Source organism: Centroberyx affinis, unplaced genomic scaffold (assembly GCF_046629955.1).
Source record: "Centroberyx affinis isolate AG114_WGS23_722 - 3 ecotype Tasmania unplaced genomic scaffold, CSIRO-AGI_Caff_v1 ptg004402l_1, whole genome shotgun sequence".
Taxonomy (NCBI): Eukaryota; Metazoa; Chordata; class Actinopteri; order Beryciformes; family Berycidae; genus Centroberyx; species Centroberyx affinis.
The window spans coordinates 74,872-98,306 of record NW_027282085.1 but is presented as its reverse complement, the minus strand read 5'-3'; the positions used below and the strand labels follow the sequence as shown (position 1 = coordinate 98,306).

The 23,435-nt window shown below is 41.0% G+C and overlaps 1 protein-coding gene across 1 annotated transcript in view; it reads right to left on the bottom strand.

Moving 5' to 3' along the window:
* Positions 1-23,435, bottom strand: part of LOC139664915 (syntaxin-binding protein 5-like) — a gene marked incomplete at both ends in the record, with an annotated part of 104,398 nt that overhangs the window by 17,629 nt on the left and 63,334 nt on the right. Inside the window, 12 exons of the mRNA XM_071543915.1 lie at positions 948-1,013; positions 2,345-2,413; positions 5,542-5,693; positions 9,320-9,445; positions 10,337-10,506; positions 10,927-11,141; positions 12,549-12,589; positions 14,221-14,288; positions 15,647-15,794; positions 17,863-17,935; positions 20,203-20,360; positions 22,541-22,616. Coding sequence (XP_071400016.1) covers positions 948-1,013; positions 2,345-2,413; positions 5,542-5,693; positions 9,320-9,445; positions 10,337-10,506; positions 10,927-11,141; positions 12,549-12,589; positions 14,221-14,288; positions 15,647-15,794; positions 17,863-17,935; positions 20,203-20,360; positions 22,541-22,616 — 1,362 coding nt within the window. The remainder of the gene's footprint in view (positions 1-947; positions 1,014-2,344; positions 2,414-5,541; positions 5,694-9,319; positions 9,446-10,336; positions 10,507-10,926; positions 11,142-12,548; positions 12,590-14,220; positions 14,289-15,646; positions 15,795-17,862; positions 17,936-20,202; positions 20,361-22,540; positions 22,617-23,435) is intronic.

The following is a 23,435-nucleotide window of genomic DNA, read 5'->3' as shown; positions in this document are numbered from 1 at the left end:
TTCTGACTTAAACTCTTAAAGTCAGAATTCTGAGAATAAAGTCAGAACTCTCAATTTAAAGTCAGAATTCTGAGATTAAAGTCAGAACTCAAATAAATTTTTCACATGTGGCCCTAATCATCTTCTGTATGTTGATATTGTGTATAATTGACCGATAAAAAAAAAAAACTAAACTAAAAAAAAAAAAAAATGTCGTATCAACATCTATTCTACATCAAAATGGTTGCTGGGTCTGCTCTCTCTAGCGAACTCTCTCTCTCTCTCTGTCTGTATAACCACAGGCTGCTGGCTACTTCTTTGCCATCCCATGTGGTCCTTTATGTTGCTGCATGAAAACAAAGACTGATGTGAACCTGCAGCTGCTTCAGCACATGAGAGAGAGAGCTGGTGCGCTCTGAGCCCAGGAGAACAGAAGACGGACGAGAGAGAGAGAGAGAGAATAAGAGAGAGCAGAAGGGAGGTGGGCTAGGCGTACTCTTTCTCTCGCTGACCCTTAAGAATGCACAGAACCTGTTAAACACACACACAGGGATAATGGAAAACCGGCTGAGACGCTGTGCCAGTATGCATCAAAGAGGCCACAGGATGCTGCAACCAAACAATACGGTAACTACAGTACGTTTTAGCACTAAAATACTTCCCGTCAAGGGGAGTTACAACACTTTTTTCAATGCTATAAAGGGAATAAGCAATGTTACAACAACATAAGTGTGAGAGCTCTCCTGGTAAAGCTGCCATTTTACACAGTTGCCATTCGAGTGAAGACGCATCGAGTGACGGGTGCAGTGTCCATACCCCGAGGTACCGGTGCGAGCTGAAAGACAACCGCATCCCAGCAAAACCTTCACAGTGCCAATCACAAGTGACATTTCCACACAGGGAAGGTGGACGAGGTAGCGGTTGGTGTGTATGTGTGTGTGTGTGTGTGTATGTGAGAGAGGTGTTACCTGAGGTGGGAGACTTGCTTCTCTCCATGTCGCCGGATTGCTGGTTGTCAGACAGTTCAGTAAGGCCTGCCGCAGCCAATGGCAGCCGAGAGGAAGGGGAAGCGGAATGAGACACAGTCTGTCAGGTCATTTTAAACCCCGGATGTCATATAGATTTGGCAGAAATCAGCCTGGTTGAGGTCAGCCATGCAGAGCCTGAAGGGACAGCTTGGGTGAAATAGGGAATCTTTGGATCATCATCTATGGCAAGTTGGTTCTCAACGTTGCATCTACAGCTCTTTGTGAAGGCATCATATTAAGGGGATAAAAGTCTAACATTTGATTTTCTATTTGCTCCTCTAAATATCCTGGAGCATATTTCTTTGAATCCATTCTGTCTTCCAGGAGCAGCATGGCTGAATAAACGGCACCAAACCAGATGTGACCTGCACTGCAATGTCTTCAATATATATATATATATTTTTTTACTGTGCGTATTCAACCAATCCATTTCAAGACTGGGTTGAAATGTCAACACAGCCGGGATTATTATGCATTTATGCAGCGCAAGCCTCATACTAGAGTGGCACATACAATCAAAAGTACAAGTAGGAAAACGGTACAAATACAAATCTGATCTCGCCAAGATCAAAGCGATCTTTGATCAGACGCAACCAAGCACATGCCAGAACGAGAAGTCACACACGCTCATTTTTTTTAAAAACCCAAATAAAACACAAAAGCTAAAATCCCCGGTCTTTATTCCCTTTCTCTACCAATGTGCGGTGTTCAGGCCGAGTTCATTGCGGCTTCATTAACAGCCTCACTGCGTCGCCACAGTTCAAAAGTTCTCATTAATTTTTTTTTTTTAACTCTAATCCACTTCAGTCAAACAAAGTTTTCGGCCGAATTTATAAATGCAAATTTTCCTTCAATCGTTCACACTGTCTTTACAAGTCATTAAAGAAACTGAAGGGAACTCTTGTTAAACCTTTAGTGCAGTATTAAATTATTTTTGTAATCAGCGATGAAAAACGCACATTATAGTTTGTTTCAGCCCAGTGGATGAATGGGACTTTATTCACCTTGCTATCTGTACTTCAGTTATAATTGGCATCAAATGGGCGGTGCATTATTTAGAATTGCCCTTGTTTAACAAACTCATAGATGGGGCTCTCGTTCTGCAAAAGGACACACCATTGGACATGACTGGAATAGGACGGTTCTGTTTCATATGGCAAAATGTAGAGATGATAAAAATTACCCGAAATACTGCGCTTACAGCAATCTTAATAACCAATTTTATCCCAATCATCTCTTCGGTGCATCCTCTTGCTTTTTGTCTACATCAAACCCCCCTCTCCCCCCTCCACACCCCACACACCCCCCCACCCAGCCTTGAGGAAGGCCCAACTTACTCTGGTAGGACGTACGGATCCTTTTCTTTGAATCGGAATAAAAGTTAGACAGGCCGCGCATGCAAAACTCTGTCAGGCAGGCCCCACATGCCCACACCAGCAGCCACAGAGTCACCAAAAAAAGGGGAGGTGGAGGAGGGGAGGGGAGGGATGGGAAGGGGGTGGGTGAGGGAGGGAGGGAGGGAGGGAGGGAGGTGAAAGAGGGGAGGGATGGATGAGGGAAGAAACGAGGCAAGAATAGAGGGCAGGTAGGAAGGAGTGAGAAGGAGGGTCGGAATGAGTGGAGGGAGGGAGGGAAGTGAGGGAAGATATGGATGAGGGAAGAGTGGGAAGGAGGGGAGGAAGGAAGTGAAGAGAGGGGGAGAGGGGACGGAGGGAGGAGGGAGTAAGGGAAGGAAGGAAAAGTGTCAGGGATGGAGAGCAGGTAGGACAAGTGGGAAGGAAGGGAAAGAAGGGAGGAAAGTGAAGGAAGGGAGAGGGGGGGAGGGATTGATCAGGGAGGGAGGGCAGGAAGGGAGGAAGGAGGGAAGGAAGAGTGGGAGGGAAGGATGAGTGTAGGAGGGCAGGGCGCGGGGGAAGGAGAGAGGAGGGATGGTGTGAAGGAAGGAGGGGAAGGGTGGGGGAGGGGGGGAGGGGGGGGGGAGGGAGAGAGAGAAGAACACACAGGCTTAGAGTGGAAAAGAAAGTGAGAGCAAGCAGCAACCGAGTTAGTGTTAGGGGAGGACAGACAAGAGAAACCCGGCTTCTGTACCAAACCCCAGAAAAGCCGATGTGATTGGTCACTTTGCACAGATCTGGGAACAAGTGAACTACTGTGTTAGCAGGAAACAGCAAAACCACTGCAAACACTATTTCTCACACAGCAGCAAATCCTCTATCCAGCCCCCTTTAATCAAAATAAACGTCTAGCTTGCTGCATGAAATAATTGCTTTATGTAAAGACAAAAAAACCCCAAAACACATTGCATTTTTTTTGTTTGCCTCGGGGCTAAAGAAAGCACACCGTTGCATTTTTTTTTTTTTTTTTTTTTCCTTCTCACACATTCAGTCTGTTATTAAAAATGTGTTGCACAGTCAATAGGGCAAGACACTGTGATATTACAAATAATGAAGCATCGGTTTATGTGAGATGAATATACACTTATAAGACCCAATTGACATCCATGTATATGCGGCGACAACAGCTAAAAGATGCTCTGGGGAAGGACAGTAAAGCTATGTTTTAAAAGCAAGTGGGAACAAATGGAGTAGCAGCCAGTATTAAAACTATCTTCTGATTGTTTTTAGTGTTTTTTGAAGTGATTATTGTCCTCCAACAGGGACCACAACGAAAAATACTATCCTCTGGGTCGAATACACATCTTTTATTTTATTTTTCTCAGTTTATCACGCCTTTTTTCCCCCCCCCTAAATCAAATCAAACATCGCAAATACTCGGCACGATAACAACAACAGGACAACACTTCCTCGTTTTAGTTTTCCTTCCCTTATCCAAATTGATCTGAAAGACCCTAGCCCGAAGAGACTATTACAACATAGGGAATTTAAGGAGCGTAAAGTGCTGCGGCAGTCGATAAAAGCGCTTACGCAACGGCAAATGAAAAGAGAGTGCTCTAAAGCCCGGAGTCATCCTTCCTTCCACCTCGGTTTTCTCCCTCGCACAAAAGGCCTGAATACCTGGAGGGCATTTTCAGGTACACTTGCGGGAGAGTTATGTAATGAAGAAGAAAAAAAAAAAGCCCACTGCTTTAAAAATGGTTAAATGACCATCTAACCATATAAAACATTAAGGAGCCGCTACGCCTTCGATTTTCGGAGGTGAGTTTAGGGTCAAATGCCAACGTTGTGGGTCGGATGTTACGCAATACTCCCTGCGCGGCGGGGGCGTTCTACATCTGTATATTTTGTGTACGTGCGTCTGAACGAGGCGTTTGGATTCGGAGACCATCACCGGCCCGGATTAGTAGCAGAGACAAAGGGAGGCGGGGGGGGTCAGGGTCTGAGGAGAGAAGACCTCTGTGGCTTTTGACTACAGATCTGTGGCAAGCAGGACTACCAACAGAAAGAGGACAGAGAGATCAAACGACAACATGCATAGTAATGCCACCGTAGAATGACACGCAGCCTGTTAACATGCACTTCATGTCATAGTGCTGATCTGTGAAGGGCACACTGGGATGGATGGGACGTGTTTGGCTTGGTATGTTAGAGTGAGAGAGACAGAGAGTGGGAAGAAGTAGGGTCCGACCGATATGGGTTTTTGAAATGCTGATAGTAAAATCTTTCGGATTGAAGATGCTCAAAATGCCAAAAAAAAAATAAATTACAAGTATTCAGTATTTCCTGCAGAATGTTATTCTTGTCAGGGTGGAAAAGCCCCTGAAGCAGCATTTAGACCAGTGGTTCTCAACGTGGGGTCCGAGGACCACCAGGGGTCCTTGAGGGCATCCCAGGGGGGTCCCCAGCAAATTGATGAATCGTTAAACTTCATTATCTCAATTACAAGAACAATTATAGAATGTAGGAGACTGACTATTTTGATCATAGTTTCACTGTTATCTCTCTCCCTGCAATACAGATAGTCATGGAGTTCTGGACAAAATCATATCTAACAATAAAAATATTCTCAGATTTGGGTCCGGGGGACAAAATCGCATCAAATGGGGGTCCGTGGCCCTAATGTGGACTAAATTAGGGGTCCTTGATATGAAAAAGGTTGAGAATCACTGATTTAGACCATCATGGGACACTAAAACTCTCCACTGAAATTCACCATAATAAAAAAATAAAACCTTTTTTATGAATCCTTGTGTGGAATCTGATCAAAAAGTCACATTAGAATCAATTCAGGTTAAGGGCTTCCAATCAATTCTACAATAAATATGTAATCAAACAAACTGCATCATATCAGAAGTCGACGGCACACGTTGACTGATATCCGATTTTTAATAAAAGACCAATATCGGCCCCATAGATCGGTCTAACCCTAGGAAGAAGGTAAAGGTACAGAGGAGAGAGAAAGAAGAAATAGAAGGAGGAGAAAAACAGAAAGAGAGATAGAAGACAGAAGAGACAGCAAGATACATTGAGGATATGTGCGTGCATTTACGTGAAGCCAGTGTGCATCTCATGTCACCTTATTGTGTGGATGCACATTGTGTGTGTGTGTGTGTGTGTGTGTGTGTGTGCGGTCCTACCTGAGGTGGACTGTCTGTTCCTGCGGGGGGAGCGGGTGAGGCGCTGGTAGGGGTCGGCGGCTCCGTACAGATCCAGGGTCGACAGACACAACAGGATGCTTTTCTGCAGGTAGTCCACCACGGCCAGGCCGTTACAGTTCCCAAACGCCAAACTGGACACGTACACACACACACACACACACATAACGAAGAGGCACGTGCACATACATAGACACACACAGAGACATTTGGATTCACATAGGGTTGGTCAGTTGAGAGGTAGAGAGAGAGATTTACACTTTTGGTAGATTTTATTATTACTTCATTTGCATTTATTTCACCAGGTTAGCCCCATTGAGATTAAAGGTGTTCCGGGTAACATTTTGTTGTGTTAATATGACTGTTCTTCAGTGTACGCTATAATGTGCACTGTTTGTTTTTATCTAAAGCCATAGTAATTAATTTTATTTTTAAACCCACCCACACGATTGTTTTATGGTAATTCAGCCAATTGGTGCATCGGCTGCTCATCAGTCCATTGATGGATATTCATAATTGAAACAAAAGGCATATAGAAAAGACACCGCTTCAGAAGGTAACCATGGAGAGATGAGATCACTCACAGCTGTTGTCTGGACTGTAGCTGTGAGTCCAGATGCCAACAGACCATCAGATCACAGCTGAAGTCTGCATCCACAGCAACTCTAACTAACTCAACTCTAACTCTAACTAATGCAGCCTGAAAACACCATACTTCATCTTTGGAATAAAAACAACACAACCAAATCAGTGTCTGTGTATTTATTTCTAAAACACGATATAAACAGGGGAAACGGAGGCGTAATCATTACTTTATTATATTAAATATTACAGGCACATCGCCCAAAGCGCTTGAAGAACTGCAATTAAATGATTAACAGTAACGAACTATAAGGTATTTCATAAACATGGCAGGATTGTTCAGTCAGCGTGAATTTAGTGCATGGAATTCCTGGAATGCGCTTTTACGCACACACTCATCTCATACTTCATATAGCCTCTTGTACAGTTATGCTGATTGATGTTTATGTCCATTTTTATTGCGTGCACACCCGTTTAACCTGGTTTGGACATAAACAACTATATCTCGCTATATCTTGTGAGCCATAATAGCTTATTGATTGATCACACATGAATAGGTCTAATTTATGATCCGATCTGTGCGTTATTCTTATTTCCGCATTACTGTACAATTTGGTGACATTATGTAAACCTGTTTACTCGGCGCCAGAATACAAATCCTGCTTAGATGCCCTTGGCTGCCAGTTTCAGCGAACCGGGGTTGAGGTGATCTGAACTGCAGCTTTTTGGGGTCCCGAACTTTAAAAGGCCTTGAGAACTTTATGTACTGTAAAGTGAATGAAGGGACACAAAGCTCAGTTAGAGGAATCTGCGTTGAATAATGTTTTTTCATTTTGTAAGCTGTGTGTATGCTGTGTGTGTGTGTGTGTGTGTGTGTGCATGCGTGCGTGTTTTCAAATGCATGTGTGAGGAAGCAGAGCAAACATAAAAAAGCAATGATTGAAACCCTATTCAAGCTGTGAATACCTATACAGGAGCGAAGCAAATGACCCCCCTGCACTGCACCATACAAAGCTAAAAAGCTCTGTAAAGAGGGCTATGAAATTATTGGATTTTTCCAAGAAGTCTGCCATTCACAGCAAAACCATGTAAATGGCCTTGAAACACTCTATTGATCGTCTGCACTGAGGAAGTCATCAGACCTTTCACTCTGACACAACTCTGTTCTTCACCATTACTGCCTTTGTGCGCATTTGCTCTCCTTTTAAAATGGTTTTACTGATGACAGTATTTGAAAATTCTCAATGTTTTTGAAATGTTCTTTCCAAAATGCTATCCTCCTACTGTGGAAAAAAAAAATACTTAAAATGTATCATTCGGTATTTCTCAAATTTTTAGGATCCAAGAATTATTAGGTTTTTTTTTATCATTTTATCAACAAAGTACTTGAGTTACCTTCAGCATTTCAAATAGAAGCATAATTATGTTTGTGTTTGTGTTATCAAACAATGTATAAGAGTAGGTGTCGATTTTTTTTTTTCAAATATTGGACATTGATGTATGTCCATTGTTGCTCTGTAAGGCACTTTGTAACAAACCTGTTTGTAAAAAGCTTTATATAAATAAATCTAACATAGCCTTAAGTCCCCAGCGGCTACAATGACTTCTAAGAAAATCATAAAAAAATATTAACCTGAAACAGAGTAACAACAATTCCATTGGAAATTTAAAAACAGAAGTGCAGACAAGTGAACAGAATGTTTTGGTAATGGTGTAAAAATGAAGAAATTTGGGACGGCAAAGAAAGTAAGAAGAGACAAAAAAAAAGACAGCATTACCAACACTGAGATAGAAACCAAAGTGTCTGACTTCTGCAGTGTAAAAATGATTCAAATAGATTCACAAACGAATGAGGATATGGCTCTAATATTGATAACTCAAGAAAAAATGGGGTTCATTCAGTGGTCAAGTAGTTCCAATAAAATGAATGGAAATATGGCCGACACTGAGCTGCAGCTGCAGTTACTCCAGCTCTGGCAGCAGTCTCATAGATGTTCAATCATGGGACTGAGTACTTTATGATCAGTGAGTAGGTACCGACCATATAATCAGTTGCAGGGATCAGTGTTGACTATTGACTCAAGTTAACATTTTCTAAAAATATTGAATATTATATATATTGTCATTAAAATGTTAAAATCCAGCTGTCTTATCAGCCCTATTCACAAAGTGCGACTGCAACAGAAAAGAGCATCTCATCCCCCCCAGTAGAGATGCCGCAGATTCACTGTAGATCCAAAACAGCAGTGAGCGAGTGCTCCGTCCAGAGAAAGTTGGACTCACCAACGTTAGATCTTTTGTCTCTTCCCTTTGGTATAAAGCATGACAGACCAGTAAACATGAGCGTGCTGTGTGCAGTTTAGAGTCGACATGTGCATGATTTGTGGGTATTTGGGGGTTCAAACACATTTCAAACAGTTACCTCTCGCTGCCATTTGGAGCCGCCAATGTACGAAATTCCCAGTAAGGGCGCAGATGGCGTAGACCAGCCACTAGAGGGCTTCTGGTGTCATTTACCATAAAAAAAAACACTCTCACGCTCTCTCTGGCATCGTTTTGTACTCATTCTCCGCTAGCTGCTTTCACTAGCAATTCATGAAATTCATCCATTCATGAAAATGTGTGGATCTCCTAATGTGAAACAAATTAGTAATGGGGCATGGAAGGAATTATTAGCTTTCGGTGAAAATCCGACATGGAACTGGCATTTGCTTTGGCGATCTAGTTATCAAAGCGACACAAAAGACCAGTGTGTGCAAACTTCAAAAAAGCAAAGGACAATCCTGTGCTGTGTAGGGTATAATGGCTCCACGACAACAATGCTGAATCATCTCATAAAGTATCCAGCTATTTCTACAAGCCAGGAAGATGGACCTAGCCAAACTAGCATGACAGCAATTGTGCAAGCTCCTCTGAAGTGTGACAGAAGCCGGTCTGAGAGAATGGCTGTCCTCATTGCCAAGATGATTGCCAAAGACATGCAACTCATCAGTACCATAGACAACAGAAAGTGACGGAAGTGATTCTCTTGTCCCCAATTTGCTTTAGTAAGTTTTGGCAGTATGGACAGACGGACAAATAGACAGACTAGATACAGAGATTGACAGACCACCTGCCCACAGACTGTCAGGCATCCAGAATGACAGATGTAAGCAGACAGGTCCAGGATGTGACTTACAGGCCATAAGCGGAGTTGATGTCCAGGCTGGTGATCTGTTGGGGAGGTTCTCCATCCACCCACAGCAACTGGACCACCAGTTCTGCCTGGTAGCCTGGAGGCATCCGCGCCGCCCGGTCCTTCACCCTGGACCACAGGGAGACACAAGGACAGAGAGAGAGAGAGAGAGAGAGAGAGAGACCTTTACGTGCATGGGTGTCAGTTGGGTTTTCAGTTAGGCTTTGCAGTTGCGTTACCAATCTCCTATCAACCACAGCGCCATCACGGAGGCCCATTGGAGAATAGGCTGTGCACAAATAATATCTGAATAACAACCAGGCTAGAAAACCTGAAAAAGATTGTTGTCTTCTCAAGCTAACTTTGAGTTAGCTTGAGAAGCTCAGTATAGTTTTTGGCTTTGTTAGCCAGCTAACTAGCCAGCTTCTTCTAGATATGTTAGCTAGTGTGCTAATCAGATGTGTTCACAACAAGCCAGTCATGGTTAGCTAACCAGATACTATAGCTAACAAGCTATAGTATTATCCAAACACAAAATCAATTAGATTTATCAGTGGTGAAATGATCAGTTCCCAGTCAAAAACAGCACAGAAATTAACCATGTCAATTTTGTTGAGACGACTACTTGTGTGTTTGGAAATACAATTAGGACTTCACAGTCCTTGTTGCCCAAGAGCTGTGGACCTTCAACATGGCTGCCAGAGGATGTTACGTCATTTGAAAGCCCTCTATAGCAAGGTAGCCACTCTTCATACCTTAGCCTAAGTGAGTATAAAATTATAGCCTTGTTAACTTCAATAGTTCTGGAGAATGCTGAGATGGAACTGCAGGGGCTAACTTGCTGTGTGTTTGGTGGTCCTACCAATGGAATTTCAACTGACATGGGGGTGAGAAGATGATGACTGGATTTTCATTTGGGGGTGAACTATTCCTTTAAGACTCAGTACTAGACTAAGTGACTTGTCAACATGGATATTTGTTGCAGTGAAACTATGGTGTGTGTGTGTGGAAAGGCCTTACTTGAGGCAGGGGATGCTGTCTTTGACACCCTCCGGGGTGCCGCTGCTGGGGCTGGCTGGGTATTGGTGCTGGGGTGAGTGGGAGCTGGGCTCTGAGAAGCAGGGATTGTTTTCAGTCTCCGACGGAGAGATGACGTCCTCCGACTCACACTGCAGACGCACCTCTAACGACTGGGGATGACACAGATACAGAAATATGGATTATAGTTAGCATTGTGCACATATGAAATGCTCAAACAGCAAATAACTTCCAAAACAGACCCAAAATGACTAGTAGCCCTTAAACTGTAATTTACCCTCATAACAGAACCCTCTTGTCCTATTTTAAGATTAATTTTCAGCAATTTTTGCTTTATTCAATAGTTTATAGTGGAGAGCATCTGTAAAGATAGGAGAGAGTTGATGGCTGACATATTTAACAGCAACAACATTTCCAATAATGTTGGATCCAGGAACATGGTATGAGCAAAAATTGCATCAGATAATCTTCTATATTCAAAACCACAAGGCTCTGTTTCACTAAGAATTGAACCATATATGTCATTTTTGAAACTTGAAACACCAAATTACCAGGATTCCCATCTCACTCACCACTATCTGAGTGTTGGCATCGTATTTGCTGAAGCGATACAGGATGATGTGGGCGGAGATGCCAACCACGCAGAAGATGCGACTTTGAGGGCACCAGCTGACCATCTGGACAGCGTAGGGGTCTTCCTCCACCAGCTCGGCCGCCCGGCCCTCACCTGGCTTGGGCTTCTCGAACACCTTGGAGGTCTTGAGCTTGTACAGCATCTGCAGTGTGACTGGTTGGAGAGGCAGAGAGGTCCAGCAGACAGCTAAATGTAGTTTTAAGTCGGGACCCAAAATGGGTACAGATTGGAGGTTACAGGCATTTCTCTGAGGTAGAACTACTCTGGATGCAGAAAAAAATTAATTGACTGATTTAAACCTCAATGGGCGGCATCCAAAGAAGTCACAGTTTTCCAGAGGACAGTTTGAGCCTTTTTGGTGATTTGTACATTTTGAACCAGTACCTCAAATTGAATTGAATTTTCGAGTTTTTCTGTGTTCATAACTACCAGGCAGCGTGCTGTGTGATTTATGTATTAGCTGTCATATCACCCACATACACTGGTCACATACACCCATATACACTGTCACCCATATACACTGGTTTTCAGCTGAAAAAAAGTGGTTTGGGGGTTTAGTTACTCTTTCAGCGCTGTACATCCTTTTAGGGCATGCTAATTTGCTAGTCTTGCAAGGGAGTCAATGTAATACATGCATGGCATCAACACATGCCTTATCCATTTCAATTTGATTTATTTTATTATTTTATCATTCCATTTATAAATGGTGATCTGCGAAGCGGTTTATTTTTAACAGTTTTAATTTAACTGGTTCTACTTGTCTATTTTATATGTTGAGAGAAACACTAACAGTAATTTTGTAATTGGTGTGCGTGTGTATTTATTTGTTAAGTACAAAAGTACACTTTTTTGTAAGATTATTTGTAGTATTGCTTGAGAAAATGTGTTATATTAATACGCAAAACAAGCAACTACCAACCAAGCTGAAAACTGCAGCAGCGTGCCTCACCAAACACCGCAGGCACAGTATCTGCAGGCTGTCCGAGACAAGCAGCTTCTCCAGCTTTCAATACCACTGTCATGTCGAGTCCAACTCAAGTTTTCAGTATACAGGTACACGAACGACTCGTTCAACAAAGCAGTATCTAAGTACGGCAAGCCCCGAGGGGAAAACCACAAGTCGGCACACCACTCAGCACTACACAACTGCTCAATACAAGAACACAGACTAGTTTGTCATACTAACACAAACAGTATTGTTTATTTACTCAGTGAAAAAATGCCTATCAGCATTATCATCCTTAGAAAGAGACACTAGTTCTTTTGTAGTAGTACTAGTCCGCTTCCTAAAATAGTTTGAAAGTGAGATATCTTTGTGCAGGTATACTGCAATAGATTGATTTGGCCTAGAATGCTGAGAAGATGGAACAGACAGTACAAAGTTGGCAGTACACCGACTACTCAACCTTATTTCTCTGTGTTATTGCAGCTTGTACATCATTATAAATGTGAAACAAGGCCAAAAGATTGTCAACAGCGCAATTCACATTATTGTGGACTGAGTTAAACAAAATGCATCACTTGTATGGTTCGGTTACAGAAAGATGGGAGTGGACTTACTTGCAGACGCGTCCCAAAACTTAATGGATCCGTCAGCATGTCTGAACAAAGACAAAGAAAGAGAAAATGTTGGTTTTAAACATTTTCTACCCTACGCCTGTATAGATGAATAGAGCACTTAACCTTTCTCATGCTTTAACACCGCAGTCTTCCAACTGTGAAATGGAAGTTAGGCAGCAACAGCGGTAGCTATCTTAAAGCTATCTTAGAAGCTGTTACAGCTTATTTGTTTTCAAGTGTTCTACTATACAGGAACATTGAGTAGTTGAAGAAAAAACTTATGTTTGTTAGCTCAGTCCTTGTGGATTCTAGTGTCTGAAAAATGAATGTGAATCCCTAATCTTCTCCATAACAATGAAGCTACTATGAGGCAAGCATTTCAGCGTTTTTATTTCATTCGATAAAAGCTTCGATAAAATGTGTAATAGAAAAATGGCATGATGGTCTCAAATGGCTGGACTGCCAGCGATGCTCTGTGAGAGTTGCCTAGATGCAAACACCACCCAGCATGCATGCTTCAAAACAGGTTTACATCTCTGTCAAGTATGGCCGAGGGCAGGGACTGTGCTAGGGTTGGCATAGACCCAAACCACTATCAATACGGAACATAAAGTAGTATTCTGTTCCTCTCATGATCTGAGTGAGGACATGGGTGAAATATTGTAATCCATCCTTTTTTTTCATTAATCTATGACATTAATCTCTCGACTGAGATTACCTTGTGATGCCACTAGTCAGAAAAATCACAGGTCTCCACTTTAAGTAAATATAGTTAAGAGTTAAACTAACATACAGTACTGTGCAAAAGTCTTAGGCACATGTAAAAAAAAAAATCCATCAAGCAAAGATGCTTTCAAAAATAATGAAATGAAAAGTTTCTAAATATAAAATAATTTACTATATAGAACAGTCTACTGACACACTAATGCAGAAAATAAATAAATAAATAAATGAACATCTAATACAAAATTTATATAAAAAAAAAAATCTAGGGTGCCAAGACTTAAGCACAGTACTGTATATGAATGTGGACCTGTGATTTTTCTATTGACATAATTGGTCTATGCACCACAGACTACACTGGAGTAACGTGTGTGGTATTGCATTAATCTACAGATAGCACTAGTCACTAGTCATTGCAATGAGTGTACAGCTACTTTATATACATTTTCACTGTTATCACTGGGGTTAGCAGTACATCCATCTCCACCACTACTGCTACACTGCTGTTTCATTGCTGTCTCTACCCAGTACTGGCTTCTTCACCCCTCTTGGCCTCTCAAGCAAACAATCAAAGCCTTCCATCTGGTAGAGTCCCAGTGCACATTAAAGATACATCTATGTCTAGAGGTCAAATCAAGCCGCATTGAAACACAAGTGCAAATACATCCAAGCTGGGTGATGCTCACGAAACCTGACAGAAGCTGACAAGGCAGCGATGTGAAACATGTTGTTCACTCCAATGTTTGTAGTAGCATTATGAAAGATTAAAAAGTCAACTCACTTAAGGCAGTCTATGAGTAAGTATGTGCTTAGAAAGCTTTCAGTTTTTATGGACATTGTTTGGAGTTACAGCTATACACAGGTCATCTGTTTATTGGACTCGATGTAGGCAGATTCCAATCCTTCTTGGATGTGTTTACGGATGGATAGAGTGATGGGATAGACTTACCCTGTGACGATGATCTCTGGGTAGGTCTGGGAGCCTAACGTCCACGTCCCTCCACTGATCGGCCACTCCTGACATGGTTACAGACACAGTGTTGATCATCTTGAAAGCCCAAAGCATAATCTTTTATTTCCCTCGTACTCGCCCCTCTTGACAAGAAGGTTTTCATTCCAAAACACTACATATTATTCATAGTGGAAAATTGTTGCTTTCTATGCTTCCTCAGATACAGAGCTATGTTGAAAGCACACATCTTATGATGACTCATAATTTTAGTAGTAGGCCATAATTTGCTTTAAGTTTACACCAGCAATCATTTTGTAAGACGATATCTCATTTTTGGAATGAAAGTTAATTATGATTACAGTCTGAAACAAAATGATCTTTGTTTCTCACCAAAGCACCACAAAAAAAAAAGAAAGTGTGCACAGGCACACAAATAAATCACCAAAAACACACAAGTGATACCATTAAAGTATGGTTAGTAATACCTCATTACAACGATGCCGCTATTATGAAGTGTTATGATGCTTGAGAAGCTTTAATAAAATGCTTCCCCCACATGTCCTTGTAATGTTGTAGGGATGAATAGAAAAGCACCTAACTTAAATGAATACACCCAGTTTTTAGGAGATATACTGTATATATCATTGGCTCCGAAGCTCCATGCCAACACTTTAGCTTACACTATGTTGAGTGATAGAAGCTCCATGCTAACACTTTAGCTTACACTATGTTGAGTGATAGTAGTAGTTGGTGTCTATGTTCTCATCACTTAATGGTTATGTTGACCAACAGGACAATCTTCCTTTTAGGAGGAGATCAGGCAAGCCACATCTTTGTCCTCTTTTAAATCTCTTTTAAAAACGCACTTTTTTAGATGCCCTTTTACTTAATTGCTGTGTATGTCAAATAATCAATTATATTGTTTTATCATTTTAGTATCTTATTGTATACTTTATTTTAGTTTATTCTTACTTTTATGTTCTTTTTATAATGCTTTTATTTTATTGTCATTTTGCTGGATTCTGTTTTTATTTTTGCTGTTGTGAAGCACTTTGTAATTATGTTTTGAAAGGTGCTATACAAATAAAATGTATTATTACTATTATTATTGTTATTATTTAAGGAGTGGTAAGCTAGTAGTTATGAGGCAACAGAAATAAGCTCACACTCAGTCACAATAGCCAACCACAGCATAAATATAATTTGGACTGTATTACTGCACTCAGCAGTAGAGGTGCTCCCACTGTTAACAGGCTATGAGCAAATCACTGTGATTACATAGCTAGAAATCAGAAAACAGTCATGTAAGCTCTTGTAAAATGGTCAGACATCTGAAGGGGATTTAAAAGTTGGAAAAAAAGACACGTAACCAAATCCTTCCCACTTCTGTTTACGAAGGAAGGTGTGCTACTCCCTTCCCTACCTTTTGGCTGTAGCCGGTCTTCTTGTGTTTGGCTCCTATGGAATACAGGATGGGGATAATGTCGGGAGGACACTCCGCAAAATAGGCTGTGCAGGTGACTGGAGACTCATGGATGTCCATGGGGTAAGGGTTCTCAAAGATAGGGAAGCTGCAAGAGACACATAGTAGAGCTCATGCCAGTGGGAACACAGGGAGTTTCAGGCCATCAGAAACCGCCTTTGATCAGAAAATCCCAAACAAACGGAAAACGAGTTTGAGATCCCTTGGTTTAAGTTTCACCACACTTTGAAAACTGAATTGTTACTGCATGACTAAGGAATACTTCAAAAATACATAGGTAGCATTAGTAAAGGTATGGATACTGTCAGAGACACCTACTATGGAAAGACAAGAGAACAGTAAAGGGCTGAGGTGGAATTACTAGGAGATGTAGGAAACAGACAGTGATGCAAAGATGGGAGATACTCTCTAAAATTTGGATTTTGTTTTAAATTTGCATAAAGTCAAGCCAACTTTATTGATATAGCACTTTAAAGAGTAACTAAATCCCAAACTCAAATATGTATAAAGGCTGACAAAGGTGACATCACCTGGTGCCAGGTGATGTCACCTTCTATACAATACAACAAGTGGTGGCATCACCTGGCACCAAAGATTTGGGTTTGGGGTTTAGTTACTCTTTAAGTACAAATCCAGTTTGTCACAAAGTGCTTAATAAAACATAAGGTAAAAGGGAAAGGGAAAGGGAAAAAAGAGACACAAATAGGAAAACAGACAAGCAAAATAAAGACAAGGATGGGACAAGGATGGGAAAGCACATCAGATGGATTTAAAAGCAAGTGAGTAAAGTTAAAGGCATGAACAACCTTCTCGACGTCTGAGAAAACCCCAGAAAAGACCTGATCTTAGAAATAATCCTGAGCTGCTAAAAACAAGATTTCACAACATTTATCGGTTTATCAAACCTCTTGGAACTGTCAAAAATGACACCAAGATTTTTGGCATAGGGCTTGACAAAGGGGGACAGGTGGCCAAGATCTTGGCTGATAATGTTTGTGGACTATGGACTGAATGTTAGATTATGGACTATAGCATGTTTAAAGCATAGTTAGTGTTGAAGACAACAGAGAGGATGCTAGGATCTCTTTAAGGAGTCAGGTAGGGATGCAGTCTAAGGGGCAGCTGGTGGGCTTCATATAGGACATAGTCTCCAGTCAAAGGAGTTTAAAAACAGCTGAGTTGAGTAGAGACACAGACAGGAGCTGGGCAGTCTAATTTTCAGTCTAATGAATTTTAGGAATTCTTCACACTTTGGGGTGTGAATGGTTTTGACAAATTAAAAAGTATGAGGACACACATTTAAAATGTTAAATATACAGTGTCTTGGTACGGTGCCAATTATTATTAATGGACACTAATAGAGTGCAACAATTAACAGCTAATTAGCCAATGAGTGATTCTCTACAATTACCTACTCATATGGCCACAGACAATTTGGCAAGTCAAAACTAAACTAAGCCTAAATGACCTTCTCGTCTGCCTTCATCAGGAGGTATTTATACCTAATTGGAAAGTGTTATTGCTGCTATTTGAGGGCATTCCCTGGCCTTAGGTGTTACTCTGTCAAAACGGCGCCATGTCATCACCTTCATCCCGTCCCATAGTGATGACAAGTTAATTTGACTGGAGTGGCAGCAATTGCACCCGGAATGCAACGTGACACGTTAAGCATCTGACCTCTTCTTTCTCCCTACAATATGGATATGGATGAACTGCATCTACACAGGATTAGGGCCACATGTGAACAAATTATTTGAGTTCTGAGTTTGAAGTCAGAATTCTGAGTTTAAAGTGAGAATTGCGAGAATGAAGTCAAAACTCAGAATTCTGACTTTTTTCTAAGAATTCTGACTTTAATCTCAGAATTCTGACTTTAAACTCAGAACTCAAATACATTTTTCACATGCGGCACTAATCCTCTTTAGTAGTTTTGACAGGCTTTGGCTCTGGATGTGTGGAATGAGGGGTGTTATTCCCTTCAGGTGATGCCTAACGTGGCTCCTGACGTGGATGAAGTCAGATTGTCTCATGTCAAAAGACGACGAGGCTCCTCTCCCTCATCTCTGCCACATGCAGCCTAGCAGCTAGAGGCTATGCCTGTGTGTGTGTGTGTGTGTGTGTGTGTGTGTGTGTGTGTGTGTGTGCATGACACATACTTGCTCTGTGTCAGATCCACAACGATGAAGTCCTTCTCCAAAAGCACCACCACTGCATAAGGCTCCTGGACCTCTGTAAGACACAAACCCATACTGAGGAGGAGAATGCTAACTCCACATTCACATCAGGTGTAGTCACATTAAAATAAACATTTAAAAAAAACATTTTTATCTCCAAGACTCCTCCTTTATAGAGGACCAAAAATGAACAATCAGGGAGAATTCCATCGTAGAAGACACAGAGATACCAGTTTCTCCACTGACTGTAGCCTCAGTAGACCAGAATACAATGCAGCTACAAGACATGCTGACTTTTTAAGGCACCCCAATATTTACCAGCTAGTTGGCTAGCTAGCAGTATATGCACAAACGCCCACCTATGATTGAAAGAAACAAGTTCACGCCCCTTCTCTGGGGGTTATGGAAAGGCATTCTGGGAAACACAGGAAATCACTAACTGAAGTAGAAGAAGACGAGGCAGGTTGAGGGAAAGTGTGTACACCAAAAAATGTAAATTACAACACTTCACTTCACATCACAAAGTCAATTCTGTAGTAAAAAGCATAGTTCCTCATTAGTTGTTGAAATCCTCCTGACCACATTGTTTACTGGCACCTAATACAACTAGGAAATTATCATTTGAGGTTTGTTACTGTGGTGAATAAATCCATGCATTAAAAACTGCTTTTTTTTCTTTTGCTCAGTGAAATGGTGAACATGAAAAAAGGTAATCGAATGACCTAAAGCCTCAGGATACTATTGGGGAAACAGGCTACAGTCTTCAAGTTAGTAAGTTGTTTTCTTGACTTAGTGGGCCTTCTAGTTAGGAAGTATTCACAACTGTGAATACGTCAGTGGTGACGTGAAGCTCATTTTCTCATTAATGTTTTCCTCAAGCTGAGAGCTATTAAAGGGGAAGTAGTGCATAATTGTATGTTGGCAAAGACCACCTCCTCATCTTCCCTCAACCCCTGTTATTACTCGAAAAAAGTGAATGAAATATCAAACAGACGTGGAAAAAGCAACACTTCTGACGTCAAACGACTACCAGGCTAAGGCAATAAATGTCGGTTCTAATCAGCAGGTGTGGGGCTCAGTGGCCCCCCACACACATCCATTTAGCTTTCATGTTATTTCATTTATTGGTCCAAATCAACAGCTTCCTGCAGTTTAGTCACTCTATAGAGACCAGCAGTCCACCAGAAAATAAACATCATGAGTCAGGGGAGTCAATACTCAAAGTTTTCCATTATACCCAACTACTTTGTCAGCCTATGATTCATCATGAACGAGAATAAATATGTGTGTGAGAATTTGAGGGAAGGGATTGGTGGTGGTGGTTGTGTGTGTGTGTGTGTGTGTGTGTGTGTGTGTGTATCTCATACGAAAATGGATTTGGAATCGAATGGAGGTGTGCATTTACATGCTAGACAGAAAGTTTGTGATGATTTTGAGGGTGACCATGTATGTGTATGTGAAAGAGAGAGAGAGAGACAGAGAGAGAGAGAAAATAGGCAAGCTCAAAATCAATTTTTTTCGGCACTATCTCCAAGTGCGAGACACAGAGCAATTTAAATCCCGTCAAAGTGCTAATTTGCAGCCCCGCATGGAGACTCACAGTATACGTCAGCAATAGAGAGAGAGAGAGAGAGAGAGAGAGAGAGAGAGAGAGAGAGAGAGAGACGGGGGGAGAGAAAGAGAGAGAGAGAGAGAGAGAGAGAGACGGGGGGAGAGAAAGAGAGAGAGAGGGGGGGATAGTTAAAAAATCTACAGTGATATTATTGGTTGGAATTGTTATGTACACCTACTGGTACATGATGTAGCAACCTCTAAAAACAAAGGAAAAGTAATGGGGTTTTGATATAAAAGGAGAGGAAGGAAATACATGTTTTGTGTATTTTTTTTGGCATATGTTGTTTACTAGGTATACGTTAGGACAAGGAAAATTAGCAAACAAGGTGAAAAAGCCATTTTTCATTTAATTTTGTCTTTTAAAGTTTAACACCTTACTTTAAACGGGCATGGAGTAGACATAGAACTAAGGGGAAGTGACAATGACAGTCAATATTCATCAGTGTATATAGACAAAAATACAAAAACACTTCCTCTGGTAACATCAAACTGAATGTTGTACCTGCTGATCTGTAGGCATTTATACATTTGTACAGTTTTAGAAATTCCAATATGGCCCAATTCCAATATTCCCGTCATTTTCATACAAAAGACACAATCTTTGGCACCTCGACCAATCTGTCAGCCACCTACCACCGTAGAAACCACACCAAACTGAATCCAGAAAATACGTAACACTGGTTTTGATATCGTCTTTGCGTCACTCACCGTTGTTGTATGGGGTCTCGCAGAGGGCCATGAACTCTACGATGGGATGGTCCATCTCCAGCACGGTGATGGCCTTGCCATGCATGATGGTCAGGGTGGGCCGCCGTCCCGCCTTGTCGTACGACAGCCCCCCCGAGAAGATGACAAAAGGCTCACTGCTGTGGAGGGAGAACAGGGCTTTAGGAAGGGATGGTTCACAATGGGATGAACTGAGTGAGTGAGTGAGTGAATGAATGAATGAATGAACCAATGAAATTTACAGTGTACCAATGCCTCTTGAACGAATGAATGAATGAATTGCTATTACTATTAATTAATCAATGATATTTTTATGACAGCAGGACCAGTGGGAATCCTCTGATGAAATGATAGGATAAATGAGTGAATCAATCAATCAATGGCATTTTTACTGTGCCAAGACCAGTGGGAAGACTCCAGCTAATGAATGAATGAATGAATGAATGAACAGTTACAATCCCAATGCCAATATGAGCTGACCTGCCAACTGAGATAAAATGAATAAATAAAATGAATGAGCGAATGAGTGAATGAATGAATGAATGAATGGTCACAATCCCAATACTAATACGAGTTGACCTGCCAACTGAGATAAAATGAATAAATAAAATGAATGAATGAATGAACGAATGAACAGTTACAATCCCAATGCCAATAGGAGTTGACCTGCCAACTAACATAAAATGAATAAATAATAGAAATGAATGAATGAGTGAATCACTGAAGCTTTTACTGTCAGACTCAGTGGGTCCATGCCAGCCAAATAATATCACATGATGCCTACTTTCTTTCTGAAGAACATACAGTATAATATCCTATGCAAACGCACCATTAAAACACATTTACATAAACTGAACAGCACAATATTAACATGTGCGGTAATAAAAGATATACCAGTATACCATTTTACAGTATTTGCAGAATAGGGTTCACATAAATCTATATGACTTTGGTGTTAATAGGTGGAGTTTTTAAAGCCAACATAGTTTCACTCGCTCAAATCATACCCTGCACCTGTTTTTTTCTGAAAATATAAATCGATTTTTGTTTCTACTGGTGTTTTTTATTGCCTTATGATTGGACTGGAGGTCACAGTTCACCCAGGTGGGCACAGAGCACAACATTTAATCTGGCCTTTCAGTACTGAGCCAAAGACCAGAGTCATAAATCATGCAAAGAGCGAGAGTCTACAAATGAAAACCATCTCTTTCTGAGAGACATCCCATCATGGTTACATGGTTAACAACACTTTAGCCCATATGTCTGCTTGTCAGCTTCCCCTCCCACGACCACTCACACTAAATCAGTCTAATATAGACAATATCAGTCTGCCTGACTCAGTGTACAGAGGGACTATGTGAAGAGAGTTGAATAAAGCAGAACATTATGCAATAGAATAGAAGAGAATACAATACAATACAATGCAATAAACCAGAACATTATGCAACAGAACCTTGGTGACAAAACAACACAACAGAATACATAAGAGGACCAAAAACACAAAACACATGCAACAAACTGCTGGCACTGACAGGAGAACAGCCTGTGTTGTTCTGGTAAAAACTAGGTCCAGAGTGATAAAACGGATCAAACTGACCCTGGATCGGTTAACTTAACACTTAACCACCCACAGCTTGTCCTTACTTGTAGTTTACAAAGCCAAACCGTTACTTGTTGTGTTTTTTAGCAGTGGGTGTCTGTTTTTTTGCCTGGGAGAAGTTTCTCATGTCCCAGTGTAGGTAGCGGTTTTATTTTCAGCTTTACAGACACATGAAACACAAGGTCCTATTCTCCCAACTATTGAACGGAGCTACATAAAAGACAGTAGAGATCAATCATTTGCTCTAAACAGGTGGAATAGGTCCATCAATCGAATGGATAGTAGTCAAAAAGACATCTGCACTCCCATGTCTGGAGATGAAGGATGATTTCGTAAGACTTGCTGTCGTTAAATTTCAATTCTGATTCGGTGGAACCCTAAAACTTAATACTTCAAAGGAATTCAGATAATCTGGGTCCTAAACGTTTGGACAACAAAATGGATACTGTCCAAGAAATAGTATTTGTAAACCTTGATAATAGCAGATGAGTTCTGAACATGATGGCACTCTGAGCACTATTAGTTTGGCCTGATATTGCATGTGAAATATAAATGGAGTGGATGAACAATGGGTTTGGTCAAAGTGTACAACAAAGTGTACAGAAAGCACATGAAAAGCATTGCTCACATCAGTAGATGTAACCATGGTGACGATGAACTTAAAGCTTGGAGACTAGTGGGTTTTACTGGAGAGTTTGAAGGTTGAAAGGAGTTGTTTACCTGTTCCTAGACGTCTTGTACTCCACTTTGAGGATAGGTTTACACGACTCCTTCCTGCCATCCTTCTGTATCTTACCTGAATTCGAAGAAAAGGCAAAATAATAGACAATATTTCAGGAAAATACCAGTGTTTAAACTTCCTGAGGCCATTTAAGGGCTTTTCCGCTCTACTGAAAGGAATATGCAGACTTTTTAGCATGTAAGCTGTGTGATCAGCGTCCCCTTGTGTGACAAAAAGACTGCTGTCAGTTTCACCTCTGCGTGGCGATTATTAATTCAGTTTGCTGAAGCTTAAGCACACTGTGTCTGTTTACATGTCATCTCGAAAGCTCAGCAGAGCAATACATACTCAACAGACAGAGGTGAAACTGCTACCAGTGGTTAGGTGATGAAAGCGCTTATTTGCTAAAAACTTAAAGATTACAGCAGTTATGTGTTCTATAAATCTCCTGGCTTATTTCAAGCTATTCATTTTATTCAGCGTAACTACCTCATGGTTCACTGGATCAATGCACTTTCCTCTACAGCTGCAACCACACTGTAAGTCATCATGACTACACATAATAATAATGATACTAATAAACTTGATTTATATAGCACTTTTCAAAACCAAGTTACAAAGTGCTTTACAACGATAGAAATAGAGTTTAAAAAGTCAATAAAACACCATACGAGATACAGGACTTAAAAATAGAAAAGAACACTATCTAAAAGAAGGAGTACAATGAAAAGGAATACAATAAAAAAAACAATTAAAATACAAGTTAAAATAAACACTAAGAGAAGGCCTTTACATAAAAATAGGTTTTAAGAAGCGACTTAAAAGATGATACCGACATAAATAGTGAATGTCTGCATGTACAGCAATATGTATAGTCTCTATTCTCGTTTCTTT